Source organism: Gopherus flavomarginatus, chromosome 2, assembly GCF_025201925.1.
Source record: "Gopherus flavomarginatus isolate rGopFla2 chromosome 2, rGopFla2.mat.asm, whole genome shotgun sequence".
Classification (NCBI taxonomy): Eukaryota; Metazoa; Chordata; order Testudines; family Testudinidae; genus Gopherus; species Gopherus flavomarginatus.
Window position 1 is genome coordinate 121678443 of NC_066618.1, and position 20253 is coordinate 121698695.

At 44.1% G+C, this 20253-nt stretch overlaps 1 protein-coding gene across 5 annotated transcripts in view; it reads left to right on the plus strand.

The window, feature by feature from the left end:
- Positions 1–20253, plus strand: part of ELP2 (elongator acetyltransferase complex subunit 2) — a 128881-nt gene that overhangs the window by 61116 nt on the left and 47512 nt on the right. For all 5 annotated transcript variants that reach the window (XM_050938166.1, XM_050938167.1, XM_050938168.1 and 2 more), the window contains 4 exons: positions 1386–1517; positions 2352–2501; positions 12359–12547; positions 16906–16975. In XM_050938166.1, coding sequence (XP_050794123.1) covers positions 1386–1517; positions 2352–2501; positions 12359–12547; positions 16906–16975 — 541 coding nt within the window. The remainder of the gene's footprint in view (positions 1–1385; positions 1518–2351; positions 2502–12358; positions 12548–16905; positions 16976–20253) is intronic.

Consider the following 20253-nt stretch of genomic DNA (forward strand, 5'->3'; position numbering starts at 1 on the left):
GCAAATTTTATTTGTCAATAAATAAATGTGGCAGTGGGGAGCACAGGTGACTGACTCCACAGAAGTGGGAGATCACCCTGCAGCCCCACCCGTGCTCCGCACCCTCCCTGGGACATGGACTCGGTGGAAAGGCGGGACATGGACTTGATGGAAAGGCTGCACCTGACCCTGACACAGCACAAGGGCTGAGCCTGCTCCAGAAACACTCCAGGTCCCTGCCACTCCCTGCTAGATGCACCAAGTGTGGGCAGGCAGGCTCAGTCCAGCAGGATCAAAGTGTGGAGGGGTTCAGTGTGGGGAGATCCAGGTGTTGGGCGAGAGGGTTCTGTGTGGGATAATCTGGATGTGGGTGGCTCTGGTGGGGGTCTGGGTCTGGATGAGATCTGGATACACAGGGGCTTGTTGGAAGGCATCTGGGTGCAGGGGCAATGGGACTGTGCAGTGGGGTCCAGGTGAAGGTAGTTAAGGCTCAGAAGGGTGTGGGGAGGCCTTCGTGTGGAGGAATGAGGCTTGGCAGGAGAAGTCTGGGTGTGGGGAGCTCATTGGGGTGGTCCAGGTGCGTAGGGCGTGCAACTTGTCGGGGTGGGGGTTCAAGTACAGGTGGCTCAGTGAGGGGTGGTTTGGGTGCAGGGAGTGGGGCACGGTAAAGGGGGCCTGGATATGGGGGCATCAGGATGCACGGGAGCTGGGCAGATGGGAGCAGCTCCCCATATAATGACCCTTCCCCTCCAGCTGAGCAATGGGGGCAGGAATGGCGGGGGTGCAGCACTGGGGAAGGTTTCTAGGGGTGGGTCTGACCCAGACCCAGCCGCTCTGTAAAGGGGAACAGTGCTCTTCCCCCCACTCCCAACCCAGCCGGGACTAGCAGCTGAGCCTGGTGCAGGGTAGGAGCCACTGGCCGGGGCTGGGGAGGGCTGGATTAGGGGAGATTAGTGGGAGTGTTCTGGATGTGGGGGGGTGAGGCTAGATGGTGGGCGGTTTGGGTATGGGGGGGCTTCAGATGCATGGGGATTGAGTGGCTGGAGGGTGGTCTGACCCAGCACTAGCCAGCACTAGCACTCTCCCCCCAGTGATTTCTCTCTCCACTGGCTGCTCTAGGTGCCTGAAACCACATGCCCACACTACTGGGGAAGGACACATGACCAATCTTGCGGCTTCCCTTTGCCTCCCCACAGAAAAATTATGTTCTGATGGGAAGCAAAGAAATCTGTGAATTCTGCACATGCAGTGGCACAGAATTCCCCCAGGAGTAATAATGCTCTTTTAACATGTTTTTTGCATGCAAAATATAGATTGTGCTATGTGGCTGAGCTTGGAGTACGATTACAGCTAATGAAAGACTGGTTACTGAGCAATAAATATTTCACTTTCAATTGTTCATTCAGGTCCGTGTAGGAGAAGTGGGTGGTAACACGCTTGGATTTTTTGACTGTCAGTTTAGCCCAGATGGTTCAATGATTCTTGCTCATGCTTTCCATGGAGCACTGCATCTTTGGAGACAGACTCCAGCTAACAAGGTAAAACCATTTTATTGTTTTTACTGTTGAGTAGAAAAATCATGATAAATGTATTTGCACCGAGTGCCATTTAACGTACTTTAAATGACAGAGCCATTCTTTGTCTAAAAATATCATTCTCCAGGATTCTCAGTTCTGGACCTTGAAAATAAGGCATGCTGGGCTCCTCAAACTCTTAGCCTTTTGGTTTGTAAGGGCTGGTCTACACTACTGTGGTAAATCGATCTAACTTGCACAACTTCAGTTATGTGACTAACATAACTGAAGTCAACATAGTTAGATTCATTTACTGTGGTGGCTACACTGCATTGTGTCAACAGGAGATACACTTCTGTTATGCTTCTCGGGGAGGTAGGGTACACAAATTGATGGAAGAGTGCTCTCTCATCAGTTTAGCATGTCTTCACCAGACCTGCTAAGATGACGCTTGCTGCATCAATTGCAGCAGTGCTGACCTATCGGTAAGTGTAGACATGCCCTAAGGGCAATGATAGTGGCTTGGGGAATGAGCTAACTTCCATTTGGGTCTGGGCTGTGGTCCAGCTGCCTCCTCTGAGTGTTCACATCTGCTGATAGTCAAGAATCACTGAGCTGCTCCCACCAGGACTTGAGCCTCTTCAGCCAATGCTCTGGCACTTCATTTTGGTCTAACCTTTTGCTGTTTCGGGTATCCTGTTTGTGTCTTCCTCACAGTCAGGTCTGGTAAAGGACTTCTGTATTCAGTTCTATGTATTTTGTATGTAAAAAGGTACACAGAAATAAATCTGTTCCTCCTCCTTATGCATCTTCTCTCACACACACATGTATAATTGATGGTTTCTGTTTTTTTAATAGAAAGAATGGACTCCAGAAGTTGTGATTTCAGGACATTTTAACAGTGTACAAGATATAAAGTGGAATCCAGAAGGAGAATTTATTATCACAGTTGGTTCTGATCAAACTACTAGACTTTTTGCTCCATGGAAAAGAAAACACCAGGCAGAGGTAAGTCTCTGGAAGTTTTTGCAAAGGGATGTTAGAACTTGGGATGGATAAAGCAGTTTGGCGCAAGATTAGAGACGACCTGAACAATGCTTATTCCTTAAGCTATGCTAAACTGGGACCCATAGAAGGGTTTTGTGTTTACATTTTTACTTTTGTCCTTCACCATTTCCTGTTTTCAGTGTTTGTAAGGACAAGAAACTGAAATCACAAAATATTAGAGAGGATTTCTGGCAGTATTTGCTGCAGGTTTTTATGGTGTCCTGATCCCTGACTGGGGGGCTGTAAATGCTACTGTAATATCAATTATAAATAGTAACATTTCCAACTCTTCAAAAACTAGCAGGTATTTGAAAACTAAAACCTGATCTTCTCATTGGATTTCCATCCAGGTTTTTTATTTATTTCGTTTTTTGTGTAGCATCACTTGTAAATTACATCAGAATTCTTAGTTTTGATGACTTGTTCTTAAATTAGTGGTTTTGTTCCAGCACCTCTTTTGTTGACTCTTCAGTTTCTGATATGAGAGTACCTAATTAAGTATGTGAGGAGGGAGATCCAGGTAAGGTATCTCCCCAACATCCTCTGGTGAAGGCTGATGCAAAGAAATCACTTCAGCTTTCTTGCAAGGTCCTTATCTTCCTCATTGTTTTCTTAAATTGCTGCTGGTCCACTAGACCTATCACTTTTTTTTGCAGACTTTTTGCCTTGGATATAATGGAATAGGCATATCCAGATGGATGAAAAATAATGAGGTCTCTAACTCTTTTTTTTTTTTTTGGAGATGGCATCATGTTCAATTAAGCATCTGCTTCCTTCTCAAGCCAGACCAACACCTCTCTCCTTTGTGTGTTTGTTTGTTTTTGGAGGTTTTGTGCTGCTGCACTGACAAGCAGATATTCTAAAATGACAGACTTCTGGCTTTTCTGAGGCTGTCTTTACTAGAAACGATGCTGCAGCTGTCACTTTAGTGTAGACACTCACTACAGTGATGGAAGAGTTTCTCCCATTGCTATAGTTAATCCACTTTCCTTGAGGGGTGGCAGCTAGGTTGACAGAAGAATTCTTCCATCAACCTAGTGCTGTCTGTGTGGGAGAGAAGGGTAGAGTGAGGTTGGTTTAACTACATCACTGAAGGGTGTGGCTTTTTCACACGCCTGAGCAAGGTAGCTGGGTTTACTTAATTTTTTGGTGTAGACCTAGCCTTAAAAATAGAAATACCAATGAGAGGATGTGTACTGTTCAGTTGGTTAGTGTTCATACTGGACAATGACATGGAAATGAAAAATGTTTGTTATGTGTTGTTATGCTGATTAAGGAATTATTTTATGGAGGAATTGAAGTGGGCCTGTGTTTGACATTGAGAGCACTCTTATCATTAGCTCTCTCAAAAAAGGGAAAAAAAGTAGAAAAACAGGCTAATACAATTCTTGCAGTTTTAACTCACATAACATGTAGTATCTTTGTCATTGTTTATACTACTATAGTCACATCTTCAATAGCTTCCACCAGTGTTTCCCAAACTCCCCCACTTCCTTCAGGAAAATTAAATCAATCATGCTTCCCTGTAACCTCACTAGTGTTTTGCACCTCTCTGTTTAGTCCTTCATGTACCCCTCACTTTGGTCATTGTTGAAATAGTTCTTTATAATGATACTTCTCTCTTTTCTCAGGGCTGCTGTATGTAGAGATTGAACTATTTTGGTGAGGGGTATGTGATTATTTTACCAAAATACCTATACTGGGTTTAGCCCCTAGCTTGGATTCAGTTAGGAGTTGTCTACACTTGCAGTTATTTGGTAATACCTATTAGGCTTAGGCCTGGTCTACACTACAAATGCTTTGCCGATATATCTATGCCAGCAGAATCCCCCAGTGTAGACACAGTGTATGCCACCAGAAGCAGTCTTCTGTCAGCATAGCTGTGTATTACACTGGGGGTTTGTTGATATTGCTATATTGGCTAGAGAGTGGAGGGAGGGGTTCCCACACCTCTGATTGATATAGCTATGGCGAAAAAACATTGTAGTGTTTGAATGAAAAGTAATACAAAGTACTACATATGTGTCATGAGACAGTTGAGATTGCTGAGGGAGCTTTGGCTTTCAACTTCCTAATTTTTATGTATGTTAATTGTCAACATGTTAATAGCATAAAATTAAGGAATAGCTGTTTCTTCTCAGGAAATGGTATAATGTGGACTAAATTTAGATATCAGGTATGGTATGTATAGTAGATGTACTGCAAGTTGATAATCTTCAAAAAACTATCTGTCCAGAACATATTAGGGGTACTTGTGGCTTTAACTTACTGAGGTATCATTTATTTACTATACAAACCAGGCCTGCACAACTCATAAAGCGGTGAGGGCCACATTACTCCAAAGAAAACAGCTGAGGGCCGAAACCCCCCGGCCCCACAGAAACACCCCCCCCAGGACCTCCTGGCCCCGTGGAACCACCCCGCCCTAGCACCGCCTAGCCCTGCAGAAACAAACCCTCCTTCTCCAGTGCCACCCCACCAAAACAGCTGTGGGTCAAAAAGGAAGGTTGGGGGTGGGGAGATGATACTTGATTTTAAATCAGCCAGGGGCTCCCAGCTGAAGAGGTGGCTGGGAGCCCTCAGTGGCAAATTAAAGGGCCCGGGGCTACAGTGGCTGGGGGAACGCAGAGCTTTGCAGGGCTTGGGCAGGGATTTAAAGGGCCCAGAGCTCCTGCCACTGAAGGGAGCCCGAGCCCTTTAAATCCCATCCCCAGCCCATCCGCTGGAGCTGTGGCTGAGATTTAAAGGGCTCTGGGCTCCCTGGGGCTCTGGGCTGCCTGCAGAGCGCCGTGTGCGTGGGATTTAGAATCCCCCCACGGGCCGCACAGTAAGCCTCCACGGGCCACATGTTGTGCGGGCCTGATACAAACTATAGTGTAGTACTATGTATACATTGTATCGTAAATAAGTGATATCTCAATAATTTAAAGCCACAAGTATATTTTACTGCTGCTTAAGTATTTTCAATTTACCGTACATAACTTAGAAATGTGTAGGATATGTAATGTTACTGTTGAGGACAGTGACATCTGTTGGTGAATTAACTGTTGAGCAAAATACAAAAAATTAAACAGGTATTGCTCAGATGTCCACGGAAAAATTGGCAGCCAAATGTTTTTTCATCACAGCTGTTAGTTGCTTTTACTATGAACCTCTGTCTTATTAACTCTTTAATCCTCCATTTCAGTAAGATCCTTGGTCACCTTTTCAGTAATCTTTGTTTACCTTTATTTATCTTCTGATCTGTGAATTCAATGCAAAATTAATCATCAGTTATAATTTGTCATCCAGACTTGCACTCTATTTTTGGAAGAAATTATTGAACAAATCATTGCAAAATTAGTATAGAATAGTATACAGGAATATAAATGAAAAGATAAGTTAGTAAAGAGTGGGGAAGGACTTAAATATAACTTTTTATGTCAGATCCTCTTTTTATAAGAGTTCAAAAAATTCTCTATTTTCACTGAAAAGAGATCTTGGGATTTTGCAAGATCTTTCAAACTTCCCATTGGTTTGTCATGGAAAATCTTAAGACACATGAAGCTTGTGCAGATTTTTTCCACCTTGTAAGCTCTTCAGGATAAGCGCTGTGTCTTTTTATATGTTTATATCGTGTCTAGTATAATAGGATCCCCATCCTGATTGTGACTTCTGGACATTACCATAATATTAATAGTAACAAATAATAAGATGATGATCCTGGTAGTCTTTAAACCAAAGAACACTATACGTTCTGCAAAGTAAGCTGTCAGATATGTGTAGTGGCAAAGGATGAAAGCTTTGGAACAAATGACTTCTATGAAAGGGAATTTGGTTAAAAAACTTTTTTTTGTTTCAAGAAAAAAATTCCTTTACTGTGTTAAACAGATTATTTAAATTGAAATGCTTTTTCAAAATCTAGCTTACTTTTCAATATTTGTATTATCAGTGTAGTTTTTTGCCTTTTATTTCATGTGACCAATAAAACTATTTCAAAGTCAGTTTCATTTAAGTTTAGTCAGTTTTCACTGTCACTTTCTATTTCTCTTGCACTTGCAGTATCTGCATTTGCACTCCAAGCATTACAGTATTGTACAAGATAATTTTTAATTAAAAAAAATGTTTCTATCAACACCAGGGTTTTGCAAACCTCCCCCCCCCCAAAAAAAAAACCAAAAAACCCAACCACCCTCAGCAACATATAAATAGGGTCTAACTACCTAAAAAAAGAAATTTAGCTAAAATGGTAGATTTGCTGTTGATGTTCTTTTATTGTCTCAGTTGACCTCCTCTTAATCTTTCTTTAATATTTGAAAATGTGCAAGTGAGCAATAATAAGCATCAGTATGAACATACATCATTACTTGCCACTTAATACAAACATTGTCAATTTAAGACAAAAATAAACCTGCAATAAAAACATTGTGCTATAGACAGAAGAGGGGAGCCTTTTTAGAAGCTGAAACATAGAAAAAAATGAAAGGAAGGGAGGTCTGTTGGATGCATACTACCCTAGAGCTAGGCAAAATTTTTCAGCTGAAACTTTTTTCAGTGAAAAATGTAGGTTCAGCACCAACAAAATATTTTGAAAACTTAGGTTTGTTTTGCCAAAATGTTCATGTTGGGGCAAAACAACAATTGTAATTTTTATTTATTTATTTATTTGTTTAGCAAAGAATAAATTTTGTTTTGCCATTTTCGAAAAGAAACATTTTGATTCTTTTTATTTGAAATGACTTTGTTTTAAAATTTCCTTCAATTTTATTTTAAAAAATTAAAACGTGAAATCAAATAGTTCTTCCAGTGATTGCACATGCACATTCCACTCTTGGTGTGCATACACCCTGTGCACAGTTGCCAGAAATATTTCCCTCAGTGGTACCTGTTGGGGCAGCTCTTGTGCCTGCTGCTGAAGCTGGTGTGAAAGGCCCAGCCGACCACAAGCCCTCTCAGTTCTTTCTCACCACCTGTGACGGTTGCTGGAACTGCCCTTCATGCATTTGCAAGTACTGCCAGTGAACTGTGTTCTCTTGTATTTTATTGTAAATTGTTTAGTTTAATCAAGGTTATTAGAGTTTAGTATAGTTAGATGGGTGTTTACTCCACCTGAAGATTTTGGTTGATTCCTGGTACCGAGGAATGCCTCTCTCACCAGGCTTCAGGTCCTGTGTTTCCTGCAATAAAGCTATGCTCATGAGCAACTTGCACTCAGGTTGCTTAAAGTGCCTTGGAGAGGTTCATATTAGAGAGCGTTGCCAAATTTTCAGGCACTGTAAGCCTCTCATGAAGAAAGATAATGAAGCCAGGCTAAAGTTTTTACTCATGGAGGCTGCCTTGAGATCTCCATCTGGACTGGATTGGTGGACTCGACATTGGGTGCACCATTCATAATGCCTAAAAGAGGCATAAGAAGCAGACAGCCAAAAAGGGAAGCTCCCAGGCACCCAGGTCTGCTAAGCAAGGGCTTAAGAGGAGAGTGTGGCCTAAGTCTAAGCACTCCTTTGCAGAAGATGGAACCATTGACTCTGGCATCTGGGTAGGTGCCATGGAATCTGGAGCCTGAAAGAGCTCCTTCCACCTCTACAGCAGCAGACCATAGCTACTGTCCCAGTACTGACTGTGCTGGAGGCATTTGCGGCTGCCAATGCCTTGACTCTGTCAGTACCAGTATTGCCAGCAGTGCAAGAGTCAATGCTATAAAAAAAAAATTATTGGAGATATACCTATCTCCTAGAACTGGAAAGAACCTTGAAAGGTCATTGAGTCCAGCCCCCTGCCTTCACTAGCAGGACCAGTTTTTGCCCCAGATCCCTAAGTGGCCCCTGCAAGGATTGAACTCACAACCTTGGATTTAGCAGGCCAATGCTCAAACCACTGAGCTATCCCTCCCCCCGATAGCTATCCCTATCAGTACCAGCTGACACAGGAGAACCAGCAGAATCGCTGCAGTGCTCGGTGCTGTGCCAGCCTCACATACTCCTGACGGCTCACCCTTTGATGGTACCATCAAAGGGAAACACCTGTGATGCTATCCTCTCTGCAAGCCTCTCCACCTCTGCGGCAGTCACTGGCACGATCTGCAGTTGGACCTCTGTAGACAGCAGAAAGAGAGTCATTTACCGAATCAGAGACTATATTTCCCATCTTTAGAGCCACTCTTGCTACCCCTCTTACAGATGTTTCCACCCTTCCATGGATCCTGTCACAGGAGTACCATTACCATCATGTGGTTGGCTGGGGCGCATCCCTAGGGGGCTTACCCCTGTCCAGTGGCCTTTTTGGAATCTGTGGTGCATTCTCCTTGATTGCAGATCGTAGTCTATTAACTCCTGTTTGGTGGCCTCCAAAAAACATGTGGCACCTACCCACGGGGCAGCACCTGTTCCTGCCTCTGGTACCAGGCCTGGTACCCAGACATCAAAAACTGGCTCAACAGGATCCTTTGGATCAAGAAATGATGGAAGAGCATCCACAGACAGAACTGGCCTTCTCTTCATCCTCCCCTGATGAAGCTGTCACAGAAGGCTGGGAGGGGAGGGAAGCATGTTGCCTACCCCAGATGACTATAAGGCACACCAAGAATTAAGTCTGGACATGCAGCAGGAGAAAGTTAAAAAACCCTCACATAACCTGGTTGATATTTTAGCCACTGCAGGTCCTTCCAGAGTGGCTCTGCCTCTAAATGGGGCCTTTATGGACCCAGTTAAGGCACTGCAGCAGACACCTGCATCCCTTCCACCACTATTATAAGGGCCAAGTACAAGTATTTTGTACTTGCCCAAGGTAATGAGTTCCTTTATTCCCAACCCCCCAGGTCCCTGGTACCTGCCAATGAGAGGCAGAGACGGGCATCAGGGTTCAACAAAATCAAAATACTAAAAAAAAGTTAGATCTCTTTGGTAGGAATATTTATTCTACTGGGGAGGTTGCAGTTCAGGATTGCAAACCAGCATGCACGTTTGGGTGGGTATGACTTAAATGTATGGGACTCCATGCTAGAATTTAATGACATGCTGCCAGAAGATGTAAGGCAGATGTTCTCCTTGCTAGTGGGAAAATTGATAGTGAGGGCCTTGTTTCCAGATGCTCTGGATGCAGCTGACTTGGCTGCCAGATCCGTGGCTTCACTAGTGGCCATGCGAAGGAGTTCCTGAGTGCCATCTTCTGGGTTCCTGTAGGAGGGCCAACAGACAGTGCAGTACCTCCCCTCTGAGGGATCCTCACTCTTCTCAGAGCAGATTGATGCTAAGTTCCATGGGTTAAAAGACTCCAAGTTAGCTCTAAAGTCCCTCTAGTTGTACACCCCAGTCCCTTCCAGGAAGCACTTCGGGCCTCAGCAGCCTCTCTGGTATTCTGCTCCAGCTATCCGACAGAACCTGCAGAGAAAGAAGAGTAGAGGTTATAGGTGTAAACTGCCTCCTCCACCTACCTCTGTATCAGTGTTTGCCCACTTAGACATCCAGGAGGTTCTAAGCCTGTATTTTGATGGGAAGCTCAAAGATGCCAGACCCTGTTTTTCCTTTGTTTGCAGACCACCTTCCCATTTCCTTAGAGACTGAATCCATATCATGACGGACTGTTGAGTGTTGAAGTGGGAGTGGGATACACCTTCCAGTTTATTTCTGTCCCTCTCCATCCCTCTTCAGGGACCCCCTTCACAAAGAACTTCTGGTCCAGGAGGTTCAATTTCTTCTTCAGATGAGAGCCATGGAGCAGGTTCTGCAGAATTTAATATGGAAGGTTTTCTATTTCTGTTATTTCCTAATCCCGATAGCCAAGGGAGGTTTCAGACCTATCGTAGACTTGTATCAGTTCAACAGCTATCTCAAAAAGATAGTTTTGCATGACCATCCTGGCATCCATTATTACCTGTCTGGAACCTTGAGACTGGTATGCTGCCCTCAATTTAAGATATGCCTACTTCCATGTTTTGGCTTTCCAGGGGCACAGATGTTCCTCAGGTTTGTAGTTGAGCACTCACTTTACCAGTTCACAGTGCCTCTGTTCTACTTGTCTGCAGCTGTTTGGGTGTTCACAAGATGTATTGCCATGGTGGCAGCATTCCTCAGGAGACTAGAAGTGCAGGTCTGTCCTTACCTGGACCTCTGGCTAGTCAAGCACCAGCCCAGAGCCCAGGTTATATGCAGCATTCAATTCACTTAGCCAGCCTTCAAGGCCTTAAGTCTACTGATCAATACAAACAAGTCTATTCTTTGCCTAGTACAGAGGATAGAGTTCATAGGGACTCTACCCAAGCTAGAGCGTTCTTCCCAGAGTCAGGATTCCAGTCTATTCAATCTCTTGTGACAGACATCAAGATTCATGCAGGCCAAAACTGTATAAGGCTCCTAGGGCACATGGTCTCATGCACATATGTAATACACCATACACGGCTGCACCTCACACCCCTCCAGATGTGGCTGGCCTCAGTGTACTTGCCAAGCCGTCTTCATCTGGACCCTGTGCTCACAGTATCTTCACAGGTTCTAATTTAGCTGAATTGGTAGTTGGATCCTCTGTGTGCAAATGTTACCTTTGTCCATCCTCAACTGTCAGTCACTCTGGTCTCTCTCGTTGGCTCTAGGGTGGGGAGCTTATCCGGGGCTCCACCTAACTCAAGGTCTTTGGCCCTTGAGGAAGCTCTCTCTTCATACGTTAGAGAACCCAGGGTGATTTGTCTTGCCTGTGAGGCTTACTTGCCTCCTGCCGCGGGAGAAACCTGTTTGTTCTTACAGACAACACCACAGCAGTGTTTTACCTCACCAGGCAAGGAGGAGCTCACTCTTACCTCTTTTGTCAGGAAGCAGTCCACATGTGAGAATTTTGCATAGCCCATTCAATCAATCTTGAGGCCTCTTACCCTGCAATGGTCCATAATGAGCTAACAGACCACCTGAGTAGGTCATTTTCCAGTCAACACGAGTGGTCTCTTCATGCAGCCCAGGCCTTAATTACTCTTTCCACCTCAGTCCCTCAGAGTTACGAACACCAGAGTTACGAACTGACAGGTCAACCTCACGCCTCATTTGGAACCAGCAGTATGTAACCAGGCAGCAGCAGAGACCCACGGGGGAAAACAGACAGACACAGTATAGTAGTGTGTTAAACATAAACTACTAAAAATATAAATGGAAAGTATAAAAAAAGATTGGACAAGGTAAGGAAACTGTTTCTGTGCTGATTTCATTTAAATTAGGATGGTTAAAAGCAGCATTTTTCTTCTGCATAATAAAGTTCAAAGCTGTTATTATGTCAATGTTCAGTTGTAAACTTTTGAAAGAACCACCATAGTGTTTTGTTCAGATTTATAAGTGTTTCAGAGTTATAAATAATCTCCATTGCTGAAGTGTTTGTAACTCTGAGGTTCTACTGTATTGCTAATTCACCTTTATTTTACATGTACTTACCTGAATTAAACTTCTTTCCCCATTGTCTTGAATCTTTTTTCAAAGCTTAATGCTTTGAGAGGGATAATATAACACACGATCCTCCTCTCGCCCCGCCTAACTAACCTAGGCCTTACCCTGCAACTTTACTAGCTTGAGTAGTCCTGCTCACAATAGTGAAGTTAAGCTTGTGCGTGAGTTTTTGCAGGATTGGGGCCTAATTGTCTGGATTAGTTCTTAGGAGAGTTGTTCAGCTGAAGAATGGTAATCTTAAGTGTTTTAGCCCTTGCATGGTGAGCTAATAGTGTTTTTTTGTTTTTTTTTTTAAGGAGTATCAGCAGAAGATTAATCTTACAGCAGTATTTGAAGTAGCTTAATTTGAAGATGGTAATTTAAGTTATCTGTTGTTGAATTTAGACAACTGATCGTTTGTGGTTGCTTTTTACTTAGGTAACTTGGCATGAAATTGCGAGGCCTCAAGTACATGGATATGACATGCATTGTCTAGCAATGACTGGCCGATTTCAGTTTGTTTCTGGAGCAGATGAAAAGGTGCTTCGAGTCTTTACTGCCCCCAAGAATTTTGTGGAAAACTTCAGTAACATCAGTGGTATTTCAATGGAGAAACTGTCTTCCAGTGTAAGTATTGAAACAAACAAACAAGCATTTGATCAAATGAATCCTTTGGGGGGGAGAGAGAGAATCATCAGTATGGCATAACTATTGAGATTAAAATTTATAAAATGTCAAAATTATTTTAAAAAATCCTGAAACCACAGCTCTTAGATATTTTTCTCTTTCCAGTCTATTCAGGCAGGTGTGTGTGTACTTAGATCACTTGTACCATCTATATCGTTTTATCAAATTGGCTGGGTAAAAGGAAGGTTGCTGAGGGTTTTAAAGTGTGTGGGTATTTAGTTACGGTCAGCACGTGTAAGCTACTCTTAATAAATAATTAAAAACAAATCTTGTGAATAGGTTCTCAAGAATGTAAGGGCATTATAGCATTATCTAGATGTACTGTTGTATGGTATTATTTGTTCTTTAATGGTATGTTTTGAAACAGTCCAAGGCTCGCAGAAGCTATTGCATTAGATATTTTATATAAATGTTGTATACATACTCATCAGTGTCTCTTTCCTCTTACTTTGCCTTGTCTTGTCTTCAGACTGTCTTGTGAGGTCTTTGTCCCAGTTTTCCAGACTATAGCTTTGCATCCTTATCCACGGAAAGAGACATGACCACAGCATCTCCATCCTAAAATAGCTTCACTGGCTTCCCTGTGATCCAAATCAAATCCATTCTCTTCTCTTACTAATTTGCTTAATCTTAATAGGCCTTGTCTCTCAGGTTCAATCCTTCCTGCTCTCTATCTACTTATCTAGCACTGGCTGCTTTTCCATTCCATAACATATTTTCTCTGCACTGCAGGCTCATGAGCTCTGTCTGCTGCAGCTACTACCAGCTGGAACAATCTTCTTGTGTCTAAACATTTTAGAGTTTCCATGTATTAAATATCAGCTGAAAAAAAAAATCTTCTCCCATGGCTACTCATATTATTTCTCACTATTTTTGTCTTTGGCCTGGTCTACACTACGCATTTAAACCAATTTTAGTAGCGTTAAACCAATTTAACGCTGTACCCGTCCACACTACAAGGCCCTTTATATCGATATAAAGGGCTCTTTAAATCGGTTTCTGTACTCCTCCTCAACGAGAGGAGTAGCGCTAAAATCGATATTACCATATTGGATTAAGGTTAGTGTGGCCGCAAATCGACGGTATTGGCCTCCGGGCGGTATCCCACAGTGCACCACTGTGACTGCTCTGGACAGCAATCTGAACTCTGATGCTGTGGCCAGATAAACAGGAAAAGCCCCGCGAAATTTTGATTTTCATTTCCTGTTTGCCCAGCGTGGAGCTCTGATCAGCACGGGTGGCGATTCAGTCCCAAATCCAAAAAGAGCTCCAGCATGGACCGTACGGGAGATACTGGATCTGATCGCTATATGGGGAAACAAATCTGTTCTATCAGAGCTCCGTTACAGAAGATGAAATGCCAAAGCGTTTGAAAAGAAAATCTCCAGACTACACAGTGCTGCGTGACAAGCGTAACGGGAAGCCAGAGACTCAAATGGACGCTCATGGAGGGAGGGAGGGGGTACTGAGGACTCCAGCTATCCCACAGTCTCCAGCAGTCTCCGAAAAGTATTTGCATTCTTGGCTGAGCTCCCAATGCCTGTATGTTCAAACACATTGTCCGACGTGGTTCAGGGAATAGATCGTCAATTTACTCCCCTTCCCCCACGTGAAAGAAAAGGGAAAGAAAGCGTTTCTTGACTTCTTTCAGTGTCACCCTATGTCTACTGAATGCTGCTGGTAGACGCGATGCTGCAGCAGTGAAGAGCAGTATCCGCTCCCCTCCCCTCCCTGGTGGCAGACGGTACAATATGACTGATATCCGTTGTCACCATCAGCCCGTGAGTGCTCTTGGCTTGCCTCAGGTGAGGTCGGCCTGGGGCGCCTGGGTAAAAATTGGAATGATTCCTAGTCATTCCCAGTAGATGGGACAGAACGGCTGGTAACCGTCCTCATCATAGCAACTGGGGGCTGAGCTCCATCAGCCCCCTCCCTTTCCTGTGTAAAGAAAAGATTCTGTACTGCCTGGACTATCATAGCAGCGGGATGCTAGGCTCCTCTCCTCTGCACCGCTTAATGTCCTGCCTGGACTGTCATAACACCTGGAGGCTGCCTCCTCCTCATTTTATCTCACTAACAAGTCACTGTTTCTTATTCCTGCATTCTTTATAACTTCATGACACAAATGGGGGGGACACTGCCACGGTAGCCCAGGAAGGTTGGGGGAGAAGGGAAGCAACGAGTGGGGTTGTTGCAGGGGCGCCCCCCCGTGAATGGCATGTAACTCATCATTTCTTCGGGATCTGACACCGAGCAGCTGTGCTCTCTGATACACTGGTTCTCTAGTACACTTGCCCCATATTCTAGGCAGGACTGACTCTATTTTTAGAAACCATAAAGGAGGGATTGACTCGGGGAGTCATTCCCAGTTTTGCTTTTGCGCCCCCGGCTGATCTCAGCCAGGGGCACCCATGATAGCAGCGGACAGTACAGAAAGACAGATAACCGTCATCTCATTGCCAATTTACACTGCCAGCAGACGGTACGGAACGACTGGTAACTGTCTCTGCTATCATGCAAAAGCAAATGAATGCTGCTGTGTAGCGCTGAAGTATCGCCTCTGTCCGCGGCATCCAATACACATACCGGTGACTGTAAAAAAAAAAACAAAAAAAAAAAAAAAAACAAAAAAACAAAAAACGCTGAACGGGCTCCATGGTTGCTATGCTATGGCATCTGCCAGGGCAATCCAGGGAAAAAGGGCGCGAAATGATTGTCTGCCGTTGCTTTCCCGGAGGAAGGAATGACTGACGACATTTACCCAGAACCACCCGCGACAATGATTTTTGCCCCATCAGCCACTGGACTCTCAACCCAGAATTCTAAGGGGCGGGGGAGACTGGGGGAACTATGGGATAGCTATGGAATAGCTATCCACAGTGCAACGCTCCGGAAATCAACGCTAGCCTCGGACCATGGACGCACACCGCCGAATTAATGTGCTTAGTGTGGCCGCGTGCACTCGACTTTATACAATCTGTTTTAGAAAACCGGTTTATGTAAAATCGGAATAATCCCATAGTGTAGACGTACCCTTTAGCACAAAAAAGCATTTGTGATCATTTGTGTTAATGAAGCTATACAAAATAACATATTATACTGTAAGATGCAGACACACGCTTTGTTTGATTTTCCACAAAGTTCTCCCTTTGTGCTCTGTGACCTACAGTATTCCAGAACTCTTTACAGGCCTTTTCTGCCCAGGAAAGTTTTACAAGTTAGAATGTAATTATGTACAATACATCTATGATATAGTTTTATCAGAATAACCCTCTGTTTGGACACACTTATTCTGGTATAAAACTGGCTTTTTTGTTTTAGCTTAAACCCCATCCTCGTGACATAAGGCACTTTTATACCAAAATAAGTGTCCACCTGGAGTTATACTCAGAACAATTGTATTGCTTTAAATTCATCCTTTATACTGAAAAAACTTTAAACAAGGCCTTAGAGACTGTTATTTGTAGTCTGTGTTTCTGATGTGGCTTTATGATATAATTAAATATTGTTTATCAGGTAAGGTGTTTCCACCAAATCTGTTAACCCAATCCTGGAAAGTACTTTTGTCTCAGTGAACTTGCACAGAGGTGCTGAGTATGTATACACACATCAGCAGGTACTGATCTCTCGTGTCCCTGCCTTCCCACCCCCCGAAAAGTGCTCCAACCTGACTTCTTGCTTATAGCTTTGGCTTTCTTCCAGGACTTCCCTTCCTTTGACATATAGCTGATGCACACTGCCAGTCAGCTAACAGGACCTTTTCTCTCCCTATCCTGCCATGTGCCCAAAGCAAAGCTGCCCCTTAGGCACCCTAAGTCTTCTTGAGAATTCCAGATATATACTCTCACCTCCTTTCCCCCAAGAAAAATCCTTCCTTGTACCTAGACCTCAAAACACCCAGTTCCCAGGTCTTGTTTACCTGGAAACTGTATTGTTTGAGTTAAGTATTCACTTTATAAAAGAAATATATATATTTTTATTGAATAAGTGCAGTTACCTCAGAATACCTGTACTAAAATGATTAAAGATGCATGCTTCACACCAAATCTAGAGAAGTGAGCAAAGTTCACCATATGTAGTTTCAGAGGAGAGGCTGAAGCATGGCTTGGCTTTCAAAGTCTGTCAGTGCAGTTGCTCAAGCATACACTTCCCTGAGGAATTCTGGATGATTCAGAGGCTTCTTCTACAATGTGACACATCTTTACTTCCCTCTAGTGACATCTGGCCCTTGATTTTAAAGTACCCATAAAGTATACTAACTTCTGCATGAAAATATGTTTACTTTTTTTTTTACCCAGGAAGCTGTTGACCTTCCAGAAGGTGCGACTGTGCCTGCTTTGGGTTTGTCCAATAAAGCTGTCTTTCAGGGTAAGACTATTGTGGAATAGTGGTGAAGGCACTCCAGTGCTGTTTGTGAATTTACATCATTACTTGTCTTAAAAGTGTATGTTTGATGACTTGACTAAGTCTGCCTCCATACAACTGATTAATGTTTAAGATCACCTGGAACTATTGTTAGGTGCTGAGCATTTACCTGTCTATGTCGGCTTCTTTATTGGTGCCCACCCTATTTGAGTGCCCTCCTGAAGGTAGAAGTGACAACAATAATTTCTCCTTTCCCTGCCATCAGAGACAGGCTTAAGAATTTTTAATACCGATGTACGAGAATGAAGGTGCTGATATGGGAATGCTTGGGCAAAGAGATGGGGTTTGCATTTGCGCCTTTTTTATGCATTCCTGCTGTTTTCTCTGTCATGGAGTGTGGGGGAGTCAGGGCCCTGCACCCCCCCTCTTCCTGTGATTCACTGTGACTCTCAGCCAGCCAGTAAAATGGAAGGTTTATTAGATGACAGGAACACAGTCCCAGGCAGGGCTTGTAGGTACAACCTGGACCCCTCAGCCAGGTCCCTTTGGCGGGCAACGGTCTTAGACCCCAGACTTGGGGTTCCCTGCCTCTTCCCAGCCGGCACAAGACTGAAACCAAAAACCCCTCCAGCAGGCTCTCTCCCCCTCCTCCTCTCCTTCTCTCCCTTTGTCCAGTTTCCTGGGCAAAGGTGTCGACTTGCCCCACCCTGCTTCCTGGCTCAGGTACCGTCTCTCACCTCAAGTCATCCCCTGCTCTCCCATCCCCTATGCAGACAGCCCCAGTGAAACTAAACGACATTCCCAGGTCAATCCACCCCACTCCCTACTGCATCACACCCTCTCATCCACAAGGTCCTCCTCAAGGTCTGGCAGGACAAGGCTTCGTTGCTTCTCATAGCACCGGTGTGACCCTCCCAACATTGGTTCTCTATGCTGTTGAACCTCTCGGTGGACATGCCCATGACCTTGCCCGTGATTCCAGACCTCATCACGCAGGACCATGGCTTCCTTCAGCACCCCAACCTAGAGTCTTTCCACCTCACCACATGGAAAATCCCTGGTTAAACCAGTTAGTGCTCCAGTGCTCCAATTCGGTTTGGAAGGTTCTCCTTGGCAGTAGAAAACCCTCCACTCGTACCATTTAACTAGCCAAGTGGAAAAGATTCTCTTTTTGGTCCTCACAGAATGGCAACCCTCTGCTGTAGTCCTCAATCCCCTTTGTACTGGACTACTTACTCTACATAAAGCAGCAAGGTCTAGCAGTCTCGTCAATCAAGGTGCACCTGGCAGCTATTTCCACTTTCCACCCAGGCGCAGCAGGGCGGTCGGTATTTGCTAACCACATGGTTGGACGCTTCCTTAAAGGGCTAGGCAAACTGTACCCCCGAGTGTGACAACTGGTCCCCCCAATGGGTCCTTAACCTAGTACCCTCAAGGCTCATGGGGCCCCCTTTCAGACATCTAGAACTTGTTCTCTGCTTTACGTCTCTTCGAAAGTGGCATTTCTTGTGGCGATAACATGGCTCAAAGCTTGTCTGAGCCCCCTTATGCAGTGTTTTGTTAGGGCAAAGTACAATTGCGTCCACACCCGGCTTTTCTCCCTAAGGTTATTTCACAATTTCACGCAAATCAGGACATCTTTTTACCAATGTTCTTCCCAAAGCCACATGCTAATGACAGAGAAAGCAGGCTGCATTCCCTAGAAGTCAAATGGGTGGTGGCTTTTTACATTGAGTGGACAAAACCATTTAGGAAGTTGACGCAACTCTTCATCACTATTGCTCAGAGAATGAAAGGGCTGCTGGTCTCATCCCAACAAATCTGTTCTTGGATCATGGCCTATATCAGGACATGCTACAACCTGGCAAAGACATCAGCCCCAGCATTGACGGCGCACTCCACGAGAGTACAGGCTTCATCTGCAGCGCTCCTGGCGCACGTCTCCACTGAGGACATCTGCAGGATGGCGCCTGGTCGTCTATTCATACCTTTACGTCACACTACACCATCACACAGCAGGCTAGAGACAATGCCACGTTTGGTAGAGCAGTGCTTCAGACTGCAACTCCGTGAACTCTGACCCCTCCTCCGAGGAACTGCTTGAGAGTCCCCTACTTGGAATCAACATGAGCAATCACTCGAAGAAGAGAAAATAGTTACCTACCTTTCATAACTGTTGTTTTTCAAAATGTGTTGCTTATGTCTATTCCAAGACCCATCCACCTCCTCTCTGTTTGAGTATCTAGCAAGAAGGAACTCAAGAGGTGGCACGTCGGCATGGACCTATATACGCAGCCATGGAGGCTCCACTCCAAGCAGCTCCACAGCCAACCCAATAGGTACTGCTAGGAAAAAGTCTTCCGACGATTTTGCTTACGGCGCGCACACACCTACTTCGAATGGACATGAGCAACACATCTCGAAGAACAACAGTCATGAAAGGTAGCTAACTGTTTTTAATTTTTAGACCAAAATAATTCCTAACCAAGATTAACTCTTTTTCCCCATACCCCAAATCCTGAGCAAACGAAAGTGAGTGGAGCACATGACTGATGTGTTTTTTAAAGACAGTTAAAATATACACTGTATATGTTTGTGGAACTTATCAGTTCAGGAAAAGATCTTTATATATTCCCTTCTACCTTAGTCGTCTGGGCTTGAGAGCAGCCAGTCCCTACTTGCACTACGTAGAACAAATGTTCTGTCCACTGAAGTATTTTCACATGCAAATAAATTAATTACAGAAAGATTCAGAGCCCACTCAACAGGTTCCAAAGCAGTATGATAGGCAGAAAAGGCACCAGCTAGTACTAAGAAAATCTGTAAGAATTCCAACTAGTCATCCATAAACACTGTCAACAGCTTGGTAAATCGCTATAGGCTTGATTTTTATTACTCTGCCAAAGCATCTTTCACCATGAAGGTGCCCCAGAGTGGTTGTCTGAAAAGAGATAAGTGGTGGTGATTTTGGAGAAGAGGGAACCTTTCTCTTCTGTTCTGCCTCATTTTTCCTCCCTGCTTATATTTTTTTTCTTAGTGCTTTCTGTATGCCAGATATCTTCTGTGGAGAAGTCATCATCCAGAATTGAAAATTTATTACTTGATATCATCCTTTCTGAGACTGACCTCCCTAAGTATGCCTCACCTGATAAGTTCTTTGGGTATCTTTTCAGTGGCGTCTTTAGGGTCAGATTAACAGTTGAATTTTAATTTACTAATTTACTTTAACCTTTAGGCACCTACTGTATTTAAGTGCTGAACACCCAGCAGCGCACATTTAA